The sequence below is a fragment of the Miniopterus schreibersii genome (genome assembly GCF_964146895.1).
Source record: "Miniopterus schreibersii genome assembly, chromosome: 14".
Classification (NCBI taxonomy): domain Eukaryota; kingdom Metazoa; phylum Chordata; class Mammalia; order Chiroptera; family Miniopteridae; genus Miniopterus; species Miniopterus schreibersii.
Window position 1 is genome coordinate 34977573 of NC_138114.1, and position 13093 is coordinate 34990665.

Consider the following 13093-nt stretch of genomic DNA (forward strand, 5'->3'; position numbering starts at 1 on the left):
TAGTGAAATCAATAATTTTAAAAAATTCTGCTAATGTTTCTTTTCCATGGACATTAGCTGCTGGTAATAAAATATATAGAAAATAAGCCCAGCCGGTGTGGCTCATCAGTTGAGCATAAACCTATGATACAGGAGATTGAGGTTCGATTCCCAGTCAGGGCACATGCCTGGGGTTGCGGGCTTGATCCCCAGTGGGGGACGGTGCAGGAGGCAGCCGATCAATGACTTTTCTTTTTTTTTTAATATCTTTATTGACTTCAGAGAGAGGAAAGGAGAAGGGGAGAGAGAGAGATAGTAACATCAATGATGAGAGAGTCATTGATCGGCTGCCTCCTGCACGGCCCCGACTGGGAATTGAGCCCGTAACCCAGGCATGTGCCCTGATCGGAATCAAACCCTGATCGCGTGGATCCTAGGTCGACACTCAACCGCTGAGCCACGCCCGGCGGGCTGAATGACTCTCTTATCATTGATGTTTCTATCTCTCCTTCTCCCTTCCGTTCTCTGAAATCAATAAAGATACACACACACACACACACACAATGAAACCATGGAAGCTTTCCTCATTTCTAAATCCAGTTATTCAAGGTATCAAGAAGAAATAAAAATGAACTGCATACTAAGAAGTCTCAGAAATAACAAATCTGCTTAATAAACTCAACAAAACCCACTTTTATAAAAGAGGAATGAAGACATAGGTATCTGTTCTTAAGGTCATTAGATGCCTCTGCTTGTAAACAAAACTCACATAGGTTTCGCTTTTCCTTCTGCTCTCTATGCCTTTATCTCCCTGGAGCTTCCTACATAGATTGCAGGAGTGAGATAAAATAGCTGCAAGTAACTAAGAATCCTATAATGAACACCTTCAACAGTGAAAACTAATGAAGAAGGTATGTTTCATTCCCTGAGCTTGTCAAAGTTGCCTGCATGCTAACCTTACCCTTTGACATAGATGTCGCTCATTTCCTCTCCTGTGATGCTTTTCTCGTCCAAGATAACATCCTTGGTATTCCAGATGATCACACGTAGGTAGAATCTAAAAGGGAGCACATTTTGAAGGTGCTTTTCTCTCCGGTCCTGCACCAAGACCCCAGGCAGATATAGCAAGGTCTCAAGATTACTTACTTCTTAGCTTTCCGGGGTGTGATGTTGAAAGGAGGGCCTGGTGGCCCCAAACTCTTGGGGAAAACATCTACCCACATCTGAAGCTTTCCCTAAGCCATTAAAAAATGAAAAGAGAAATAAAGTTACATTACAGATGTCAGAAACTACAATTTTCATTCATACTTCCTAGGTGAAACTATTTCTTTGGGCCTGCTAAATATTAGTCTATGTAGATGTGGGGGGGAGAAGAGTAGGAGAGCAAATTAAGATGAATCTTATATATTTGATGTCATTTAGGCCACCCACTCTCTCCTCTCACCCAGGAGTCTCTGCTGGCTGCGTGTGCCCACCTGTATCATAGTCTGAGCCTTCCCCTGGTTAATAAAATTAGGGGCTCCCCATCACTAACACAACCCCCAACACACACATACACAAACACACTCACACACAAACACAATCACAGTCACATACACACATACACCCCCTCCTCTTACAACCACTTCAAGTTGGGCCCTTCACTCAGAACAGTTCTCAAGCTGTCACTCTGTTCCTCATCACACTGTCTACTTGATATCAGTCCCAGTTTTGTGACACCCAAGGGTTTCTCTACTTACCTCAAGGAAGAACATCAAAATAACGTAAAATGGTATTTAATTTTGTAAAAGAAAACTTACAATGTGGTACTTCCAAAGCAGAGACTCAAACAATGACAAGAACACAGTTTCCCCAAGTGGAGGACTCCCTGACATTGGCTCCAAGTGCCTACAGCTGGGAGGAGGCTTGCAGGGAGGGGAAGGGAAGAACCTCACTGACATTTGTGCTGCCATCCTGGTGAGGCCCCACTTAGGTCTTTGACAGCCACAGACAGGCCCATCCATCTGACTGGAATGTTCTTCCAGACAGATGAGGAATGCCATTAACAAACCATATCGACCATATGAACCAATCTGAATTCCCCAAACTGCTTTTCGAGGTTCCGTAGACTCTGCCTTCATGACAAAAACAGACTGGTCTTTAAGAAGGTTGCCAAGGAAACCACTAAACTGGCTTCCTAACGCACTGTGAGCAAAATGAATGAACTGGCGCTCTTGAAAAGGATTTATTTCACTGTGGTCCTGATTCTGTTCCAGCTAATCTCTGGGGCTGAGGCTCTACAATGTATCAAGCACGTGGCAGAACATTAGGCAGCCAGGTGTCTCCTAGGACCCAGCCACAGTCTGTCCATTGCGGTAGGTAGAGGTGACGGGGCGGGGAGATGATGCTGGTGGATTCCCAGGGAGAAATCTTCCTTGCTTTGTAATTTCTTGAGACTTCATTCAATTGGGGGGGGGAGGGAAGAGAGGAGAAGGAACCAGCTCTTTGGGGGAAGGAAGAATAATTAGAGAAGAAATGAAATGCAGAACAGAATAAAAGCAAGAAATGAGTGACAAAATAATCTATTAAACCCAGGCCATTTGTGGCTACTTCTTAGAGATAAGCTTGTCCACAATTCTGCCGTCTGTGTCCATAATATTTGCAACCATTAATTAGATTAATATTTCTGAAAGTGGGATTTCCTAGACACCTGCATCAGAACCCTGCCAGGTACTTGTTAAAATTCAGACTCCCAGCCGCACCCTAGACCTAATGAATCTGAATCTCTGTAAGCACAGCATGGGAGTCTTCACTGTAGCAAGCTTCCTCTTGGATATTTTATCATTTGCCATCCCTCTCCTTGCTTCTCTGGAAACTGCTCCCCAGTTTCTGGAAACTGACCATCTTTCCCCCCACCATCACTCTCCACGTAGTCCCTGTGACGAGCCATCTTACGCACTGTGGCCCTGATTTTTCCCTGGCTCTTTGGTCAGATGGCACTGCCTCACCCAAGCTGGGCCAAGCACAGTTGCTTTCCCAGGCCCCGCCCTCCTGGCTACGGCCAAGTGGTCCAGTGGTGGACAAATGGGCCAAGGTGGGGCAACCTATTCTTTCCACATTTGGAAGTAGATGGGACTGTATTATAACCCAAAAGACTCAGAGACTGTCTTTTATTCTTACACATGGGCAGGTACCACAGGAAGATCGCAAACTCAAGGAGACTCAGAGAGAGAAATAGACAAGAGACAGGGAAAGGTCCTGGTCCAATTGTTTTGAGTCATAGTCACTCTCCTGGCTGGATTTAGTGAATAACCTGAAAATTCTTACAATAAATTCCCCTTTGAGATGAAGTTAATCTGAGTTTCATTTCTATTTCTTATGTATCTAAAGGAATCCAAAAGACATCAGAGACAAGTCTGTATCAACACTGCCACTCCATCTGGGGTTTGGATGATGGGTCTTCAAAGGTAGGGAGCCCCTTTACCTGGGAGATGTTGGGCTGGAAGGTGCTGTGCAAAGTCCTTGTTTCCACATGTTCAGGGACTAGCCCCTGAGTCCTGAGGATATAAAGCGCAAGACGCTCATCTGGGGCCCCAAGGTGCTGGTGCAGGATTTTGTTGGCTTCTGGAATGGAAAGCAGCATTGAAACAGGGTGGGTATCTGGGAACAGTTCAGCCAGATTGCCTGAGGGGATTTCAGCATTTCCTCCCAGACTTTGCAACATGGTCAGGCAGTGCAAGTGTGCAAACTTCGACTTGAGAAGTTGTCATTGATAGAAACAGCTCCTAACCAAGGGCCTCACCCCAACCAGGCTCACACCCGACTTGTAGGCTGCCAACAGCAAAGGGACCAGACACATCAGAATGTGTGAGACAGCCCATGCTTATTTTGTGGCAGAGGTTCACAGCCAGACTCTGTTTCCCAGTCTCCCTTGTAGTTAGGCGTGGCCATGTGACCAGGCTACGCTGGAGTGTAATGCAGGTGGAAGTGACATGTGTGCCACTTCTAGAACTGGCACGTAAAACCCTCTCGTGCAGAATCATATAGGTGCCTTTCTCTTCTGGATACAGAAGAGAACAGCAACCTTGATGCCTGAGCTGAAGAATGGCTGGGCTGTAAGATGGGAGGGCCTCAGTCCACGAAGTACTGCTTAGAAGAGGGCCACCGACCTATAGAATACCTGCTTTGAATTTATGAGAAATAAACTTCTATTGTGTTAAGCCACTGACAATTTTAAGTTCAATTGTCTCAGCAGCTAGCATCGCTGTGGCATTTAAAACACAGCCTCCAAATTCTCCAACACTCCTTCCACTGAGGAGGGGTCTATATCGTCTCTTTGAGTCTGAAGACATATTCAACCATTAAAGAAAGGATGCTGTATGACTTTTGAGGCTAAGCATTAAAAGCCACATGGCTTCTGCTTGGTCCTCCTGGGGCGCTTGCCTTGGGGGATGCCATCCACCATGAAAAGAGCCTGGGGACCCAGAGATTGCCCTATTGGGAATGCCTGAATAGGTGCTCTGATCATCAGCCCCACCTAAGCTCCTGGCCAAGAACCAATATCAACTGGACAACCACCTTGGTCGAGCCTTTGGACTGCAGCCCCAGCTGATACCAGCCAGCAACCAACTGCATGAGCAACTCAAGTGAGAACTGCCTGGTGAGCCCTTCCTGGATTCCTAACCCACAAAACTGTGAGCCAAATAAAATAGTTGTTTTCAGCTGCTAAGTTTTGGGGTAATTTGTTATGTAACAACAGTAACTGAAACAGTCCTTGTGATTAACACAGCTTTCGGGGGTTACTTCTTGATTGTTTGGGGGTACTCTTATCCACGAGGCCATGTTGCTTGCTAGTTTATTCCCCACCCCTTTTGCAAGTCCTCAAGTTGCAGCATCAACATTTCTTGGACGTCTAATTGTTCCTGATATTGACTAAGTCTTCTTCAAAAGGAAAGATGAAATATAGTTTCGTACGTCAAGAGTAAATAGTTGGGGATCCAGAAGCACTTTCACTCCTTTGTGTCTTTGCTCAGCTTTCTTTGGCTATCCCATGAACAGTGAAGGCCACTCCTACTACCACCCCCTCTGGGAAGCCCTCCTTCCCTACACAACACTGAATCATACCATGGCTCTTATGCTCTATTAAATTAAGCTTATTTTGGTCTTTACAATAAGCTGTTTATGTGTTAGGATAGAGAATGTTCTAAATTACTGCTTGGAAAAGAGCAAGACCCAAAGCTCGGACATGAACCAGATGTGAACTTAGCAGATTCTCTGAACCAACCCCAAGCATCCCTGAGCCTTCTCAGAGAAGGGTTGAAAGAATGATGGAATAAACTTGGAAGAGAAATTCTTACATTACCATCTGAGCACTTTGCATTACATGGAAATCAGTTAATTACTAGAACTTGGTGTTCAAAGCTTGAATGACTATGACCTAAAAAGGTCAAGTGAAAAATAAGACAGACAAGAAAATGTGTTCACTTTGACACTTGACATGACAGCAAACCTCTACTATAATGGGGCTTTTGTTAGACTGTCATGTGTGGAGTCCCCTGTGGTATAATTAGGGCACTGCTCTGCCGGAAACCCTCCCCAAAGCAAACCCAGCAATAGAAAGGGGTTGTTATACTTTGTAACCAGTTTGCAAAGTGCTTACCAAATTCATCCAAACTGTACTCTCGTCCTCCATATCTGATTCTACTTCCATCTTCAGAAAGGATGGGTGGTGGGAAACCTTTGAATCTGGCTACATTTTTCAGCAGCTGTGTTGGTCTCAACTGATCTCTCCAGGTATTTACTCCGGAACTGTGAATGACATCCCACACCCGAGTTACTGCAGGGCACACGGGTTCTTCTTGGATTCATCCACTACTTACAGGCAACCCATGTAACAAGGGAGCTGGGAATGTGCTCTACACTTTGGCTTTGCCTATAAATCTGTTTCAAAGACCTAAAATCCACAATTATTTTGGGCTCAGCCAATTGACCCTCTTTTCCCCTCAGTTTCCTCCTCTGTAAAAGTGAGTTTGACTGAGATCACCATAATCATAATAGGCAAATTCATAAACTAGAAATGGTGAGCTGTCTCTCATTAGATACTGTACAAAAGCACTCAGGTAAAGCGGAGCATCACAAAATTGATTGATGGCAGGGTGGGGGAGGAGTCAAGGAATCCTTGTTTCCAAAGGCCAGGGAAGTCCTGCCATCAAACATTGCCTGCTCTCAGTCCCTGGCATCGAGGAGGTGGGGTTCAAAGAACAGGAGCAAGGGGACCAGTTCTCTGAGCACTGCTCCCTATACCATCCCCACAGAGCAATGCTCTACTCCAGGGGTGTTTTACACAGACTCCAGTGTGAATGGCGTCCCCTGGAGGTGGGTAATGGCATGGCCCTGATTCTCCCTAAAATAACCCTAACTTGAAAAACAGTATGTATTTGACTCAAAGGAGAAGTGGCTCTGTGAAGACAAGCACTGGGGTACAGAGCCAAAGCTTCCCCAGGTGTTAAAGTTAGATGGAGCACACTGTCTACATTTATGGCCAAAGCAACTTACACACAGTACTGTTCAGGTATGCCACAGTGGGACCCAAACCGGGAAAGGAATCGGTTTTCCAGATCAATGATTGTTTCTCCCACTTTTTCATCACGGGTAAAGGTGTCATAATCATAAACAGAAATCTTCAGATCTTTTTCTTGAGGTAGGTAGCAACTCAGTTCATACATTCTAAACAAACAAATGCAAGGTTAGACTCCTTGTGATCCCATGTGGTCCTCTCACAAACTCCAGGGCTCTGTGCAGAGAATCCCAGGCAGGCTGATTGCTGGAGGGGATGCCCTCACCAGGATAACCAGGTGGGGTCTTGTGGGTGGGGTTACTCTATAAGTAGTACATATTCCTAATAAGAATAAGAGATTATACACTTGCTCAGGAGAAGGTCATGGGCTTTAAACACCCAAGTTCAAATCGCAGTTCTGCTGCTTACTAGCTGGGACCCCAAGCCAATTACTTAACCCCTCTGTGCTCAGTTTTCTCAACTGTAAAATGGTGATAATAATACCTACCATAATGGTCAAGTGAAGAAATGTTTAGAAAACATTTGGCATGAGTGCATTGCTCAAAACCCAAGGGTTATAATGATTATTAATGATAATATTAACATTATCATCACATGCCTATTAACTGGGGCACACAGGCATCTCTGCCCAGCTGGGAGATTAGTAAGGCAAAAGCACCCCGATGTATAGCCCCTGAGCTATGCCCTGCTCTGTTCCCTCATCTGCCTGAACAGAGACCAGCACCCCATGGAACAACCTGACTCACCTCACAGGGGATGCGGGTACAGAGAGTGAGAGCGGAATTCACCAACACGGCTGATGTGCAGGGTGCCAAGAAGGTCCCCACTCTCCCCCCAGGCCCTCTGATCTACCACTGGTTCTTAAAGGCCTTTCTATAGCATCCATCTTAAAATGCAAATACTTCTGAGATAAACAATCAAACAGCACTTTCTGTAGTAGGTGAGTAATGTGGTGCAGGTTCTGAGAGCGAGAGAAACTGAACAGCATATGCTCAAGAAGGGCAGGGTTTGGTTCTGTTTTGCACCATCCACAGAGGTATGGGTGCCCCAGTAGGTGTTCAATAAATTTTGTTGGCAGAAAATTATGAGAGGCCTCTCCCATCTTTCCTCTCTCCCTGTGCCTTCTCTCCTTCTCCTTGCTCTCTGATGTGTGGACCAGTTCCTGCCCAAAGAGCCAGGAATGTTCATTAATCCGTACGAACAGAAGGGTGTGTGTCAATGGGGCTCTGGAGAAAAGCTTCCAGGATGTCTCCTAGATAAATCCCAGCGACTTCTCTACATCACTGCAGGGGCCTACAGGAGGCAGTAGCCACATGAGAAAAGGTGGTTGGATCATGACCACCCACGAAGCACTGCCCCCACACATGCCCCATAGCACCACAGTTCCAATACTGGGTTCCAAGAGACAGGCAATAGGTGTTCCTTGAGAAAAAGAATTCTTTGGTCAAATAAGGTTGAGAACCACTTCTTCTGGCATTCTTCTGAGCAAACTAAAGGCTCTGAGAAGTCCTGCAGTTATCTTTTTCAACCCAAGTGTCTTGGTTCGATGAAGAAATACAAATACTTTTTTTCTTGGAATACACCAATAAAGATTTTATGAAAGACACTGACATTATGTTGAATGTGAGCTGGCCAAGATGTGGTAGGAATATGCTGAATGATGGCTGAGGACAGGAATTTCGTCTCTTCCTGAATTCCTGTCCCAGAGTCCCTGAGAGTCTTGCTGAGAAGAAAGTCACCCCCGAGGACAGGCCAGAGACCACAGCCGTCTGAGGGTTTGCAGAGCCGGCGTCTCCTTGGCCCCACCTGGCTGGTTGGGAGGAAGTCTGCTCACTCGCCAGACAGGGATTGGCTGAGCAGAGCCTGACAGCATCACTTCCTCCTGGGGTGGCTCCGAGCAAGACTTTTCCTGCCACTTAATTAAGCCTGTGCTTGGCTCCTCTGAGACAAGCGATTCAGACAGGGTCGCCTTTCTCCCTTAAATGTTGGCTTCCTCCGCTTCCCTGTCTCCCTCTTAGGAGCCCTCCTTCCTGCCCTGCGTGCCTTTTCCTGTCTAGACCTCAGGGCTGGATCAGGGGAAGAAAAGGAAAACGATCATATTGCCGCGCCAGAGGATTACTTCCACTCCCTGGCCCCGGCACGTGGCCTTGGGGTGTGCAGCGCAGAGGGAGAGCGTGTGTGTGCCCGGGAGCCAAGTGAGCGTGACGTCCCTATGTGTGTGTGTAATGGCGTGTGGGGGGGGGACAATGCTGTGTGTGAACCTGAGAGGCTGACTGAGTGAGAGACTTTGAGAGTGTGTGTGTGTGCGCGCATACACATGCACACAGGAGAGAGAGAAAGAATGCAGAAGGTCACAAACCAACAAACATCGGTAGGAAAGAAGAGAATGGGCAAAAAAACAAAGCTAGAAATTGACAGGCAGGCCACAGGTCAGACAGGAACGAAGTATTCTCCCACTTGGCAAGGTTCTTGGAAAAGAACACTGTTTTCACAAATGTTTTGTACAAAGAGCATTTTTCTGCAAGCGATGGCTTTGGCATGAATATGAAGCATTACCAAGGGTGTTGGGAAAATCTGGGGCTTGGAGTCAGGAACTTCCACCTAAATCTTGGCCCCATCAGATACTAGGTCTGTCGACAGAGCTCTGGGATGTTTCCCTCACCTGTAAAATGGGCCACTCATCCCTGCCCTGACATGGAGATGAAAGTCAGATGGTGGCAGCCACAAAGAGCACAGTGTGAACCTCGTACAAATGCTGCTGTGGTCGGACTCTGCCTCTTACTAGCTGGGCACTTTAGGCCCTGATTTTCTCTGTGCCATAGTTTCCTCTGTTGTAAAATGGGGGTAAATAGCACCTCAGAGCTGTGGGATTTTTGAGATGTTTTATATAAACAGCTCGGCATAGTGTCTGTACATAATAAAAGCTTAGCTAATAATAACTATTGTTAAATATGGACGCAATTTATAACTGAAAAATGCTGGTCTTTTTAGAGGTGACTTGGATTTGTCTTACCCTTGAAAAGGTTCTGATGAGAGCAATGAAACAGCACAGAAATAAGTCTAAATTGGCAAAGATGAAGAAAATAATCCTATTTCAAGAATCTTAGGGAACTGAAGACAGAGGGGGCAGGACATTTTGACCCCATCACTTTCTGCCCACTCCTTAGTCTTGAAAAAATGGTCAATAATATGTATGTTCACTGGATCATAACGGTGGAATTCAAATGTCCCAGAAAACAGAGCCCAAACTGGATTCAGGGAGTGAGAACCACATTGTCACAACAGGCCTACCCTTCCTACCCTGCCTACCCTTCTTGTCTAGAATCCAGAGACAGATTGGCCTCCTGGGCCTTGAGCCACCCCTGCCCCTGCCACCCTTGCCCCCAGGTCTCAGAGCAAATCTCTCTCAGAGGAACCCCTCTCATGACTTCTTTTATTTTCTTCATGGCACTTTTCACTCCAGTGAAATTCTTTTACTCATGCACTTTCATAGTTATTACCTGCCCCAAAGACTAGAATATTTATCCAGTTCATGGTCCCAGTTTCTGAGCCTAGAACAGAGCCTGGAACATATCGCATTCCTAATTTGCAGGCCATGAAGAAATGAAGGACAGAAATACGTTTAGATGTGTAACTTACCTGCCAAAAACTGGGTTGAGAGTGTTGGGTACATAGTGGTCTCGATCTTCAATTACTTTTTTGCCCAGTGTTATTTTTATATATGGGTCACACTGCGAGAACAAAACAGATGGTATGTTATGTCACCATGGGGTGCAAGTTTAAGTCATTTTCTGGGACAGACTCAGGTGAGCCTCCACAGCCACTCCCAGACTGATGAAAAGGTGGCTGTTGTGGGTGGCCCCGCATGCCTCAGACAAGGTCTGAACACTGTTTCTGTCCTGGTGGCACACAGCCAGCCTTTAGCAGTGTGGGGAGAGGCGGTGGCAGGGAGGAGTGACGGAGCAAACCTACTCCAAGGCCACATTTGTAAAATGAGAAGAATGAACCAGACATCCAAGCCCTTCAAGCTCTTAGATAAAGGCCCATTGGGACAATCCTCTACTGAATACATTGTTTTGATAGAGTATCTTTCCCCTAATGAGATAACAGACGCCCCAAAAGAAAGAATATGACAATTACTGCAGTTGATGACTGTAATTATCTTGCTACAGGAGAAGGCCCCACACCCAAACTCTTACCAGGCCATTATTGTCCTGGGGCTGGAGCTCTAAGCCTCGAACAATGTAAATCCGCACCGTGCATTCCTGTGGGACGCTGTCAGGTAATTCCCGAAACTGCCGGGGTGGGGGTGGCACGCTGGGGTCATCCGGCAGGGGGTAGATTCTAAAAGAGCCCTAGAGAGAGAGACACAGGTGTACCCACAGGCCCTGGGTGGCCTGCGCAGAGGGCTCCTGGGCAGTGCCCTCCTCCCCCAGGACATTCCAGGACACAACAGGGGTTGTGTGATTGGGTGAGGAAGGGCTGCCTTTTGTGAAAAAGACAACATGTATTGTACTTTGCATATTTCTAGTAGAGAAAGTAAAATAATGATAAAGTAATCATTTAACAGATTAGAGGGGAGAAGAAAGGGCAGGGTAGAAGCAGGGAGACCTGGCAAAAGATGGAGGTGGCTTGGACCAGTGTGATGGCAAAGGTGGTGAGGAGTGATATTCTGTACCTATTTGGAAGAAGAAATAAAGGGATTATTATTATTATATATATATTTAAATATATCTTTATTGATTTCAGAGAGAGGAAAGGAGAAGGGGAGAGAGACAGATAGAAGCATAAAGGGATTATTTTTAAAAAACCCACAAGTACTAGCGTGATTTCCCTTTTCTTGAGTCACCCCATAAATCGTCTCCTACTCCAAGGCAAACTCCTATCCATTCCTCAGGGCTCAGCTGAAAGGTGTCACCTCTTCCAGGAAACCTCCCTGACTGCCCTGGGTTGGGTGTGTCTCCTGCATGCTCTCCTCTAACTGTGCACTCACCCCCATCTCACCGACTCCTGTGCTGTAACTGTCTATTTACTGTCTACATCCTTCACTAGACTGTGAGCTTCCTGAGGGTGGGAATTATGTCTTGTTCATCACTCGATTTCCAGGACCTAACATAGGGCTGGGTGTGTAGTAATGACACAAAGAATGTTTTTTGAAGGAGTGAGCCATCAGGCCCACTTGAGAGGCCATATATTTTATCCTGAAACCAGCTTAAGTACAATAGAAAACACTACAGTTGGATTCAGAACAAGTGGGTCTTAGTTTCAGCTACATGCACTCGGTAAAGCACCATGAAGCAAGCACCTAATATGTGCCACGTACTGAGGACCCAAAATTAAACTCAAGGAACCTAGTTTGACTCAGGGATGTTATATAGGTTTGACTCTCATGCCATCTTTGATTGCTCGGTGGGACGCTGTAATGAGGATTTTGAGACCGCATGTAGGGTTTAGTGCTCTGATCGATTGGCAAATGTCTGCTATTGGAAAGGATTGGGCAGCAACAGCACAGCTGCCATGGATTTGCCAGCAGTAGCTGGAGAGAGGAGCAGTCGTGAAAACAGATACTTACAATGTGAACGGTGCTTTAATAGGGGCAGGAACCCAGACCTGTGGGAGCCTGGAGCAGGAGTGAGTCACTCTGCCAGAAGCAATCAGGGAACACTCCACAAAGAACGTGACATTTGAGCTGGCTTAAAAGAACGACTAGGAGTTTGTCAGACCACAAAGGGGGAAGAAAGGGCATCCAGGGAAGAAGAGGCTGTCCCAAGGCCCTGAGCTGTGAAAGGACAAGGTACAAGGTATGCTTGGGGCTTGGGAGAGGTCCTCCTGAGCAGGACTGTGGCAGAGGAGACAAGCAGCTAAGTAGCTTATGAAATGCTGGCTCCGCCATAGGAAGGAGTTGAGACTTGATCCAGTGAAAAATCAAGTTGATGTCTTTAAGCAATCAAGAAACATGATCAGATTTGGTCGCATGGGGGTATGGACTGGAGTGGAACAGGAGAGGTGGCAAGGACAATCAGTTGGGAAGTTGCCACAATGGTTCTGCTAAAAGCCTGGGAAGGGCAGTGGGCATGGGGAGGGAGCACTAGATCTTGGAGAGGCTGAATCTATAGGAGTCGAGGCTGCTTGGAATGAGCAGGGAGGAAGAAAGCTCTGAGTGGCTTTGAGGGCTCTGCGCTTTACTCCCATTTGCCCTTTCCCTAGTTAGCACCTTCTAGCATCTTTCAGATGTCAGAGGGTGTGACCCTGCCCTAGAGGCTGGCTGTCCTTTATCCTAGGCCTATAAAGAAAGTAAAGGTGGGTTTTAAACCGGACAAACACACATTTTACTCACCTTAAACTCTCCTACCACAGAAGGGTCTTCATTTTCATCTGATTTGCCTCGATACAGCTTGAAAGTATTTGAGAAGTCTGTCAGGCCCTCGAATTCTGCTACATCCTCTAGTTCACAATCATATATCTGAAAACCATCAACACATCCTTCATTTTTCATTAAAATACAGGTGGAGTCTCAAAATAAAAAATAAAAAGACTGCAAATACCAAATGGGCATGA

At 46.2% G+C, this 13093-nt stretch overlaps 1 protein-coding gene across 2 annotated transcripts in view; it reads right to left on the minus strand.

Moving 5' to 3' along the window:
• The window catches only part of MYOF (myoferlin), a 127200-nt gene that overhangs the window by 8251 nt on the left and 105856 nt on the right, over nucleotides 1-13093 (minus strand). Inside the window, exons 41-48 of one of the 2 annotated variants that reach the window (XM_081158700.1) lie at nucleotides 12873-12998; nucleotides 10735-10890; nucleotides 10175-10266; nucleotides 6514-6684; nucleotides 5618-5766; nucleotides 3443-3582; nucleotides 1126-1214; nucleotides 941-1036 (exon numbers count right to left, since the gene is read on the minus strand). In XM_081158700.1, coding sequence (XP_081014826.1) covers nucleotides 941-1036; nucleotides 1126-1214; nucleotides 3443-3582; nucleotides 5618-5766; nucleotides 6514-6684; nucleotides 10175-10266; nucleotides 10735-10890; nucleotides 12873-12998 — 1019 coding nt within the window. Of the gene's footprint in view, nucleotides 1-940; nucleotides 1037-1125; nucleotides 1215-2317; nucleotides 2462-3442; nucleotides 3583-5617; nucleotides 5767-6513; nucleotides 6685-10174; nucleotides 10267-10734; nucleotides 10891-12872; nucleotides 12999-13093 lie in introns of those variants that run through there. The other variant, XM_081158701.1, reaches the window with a different exon arrangement.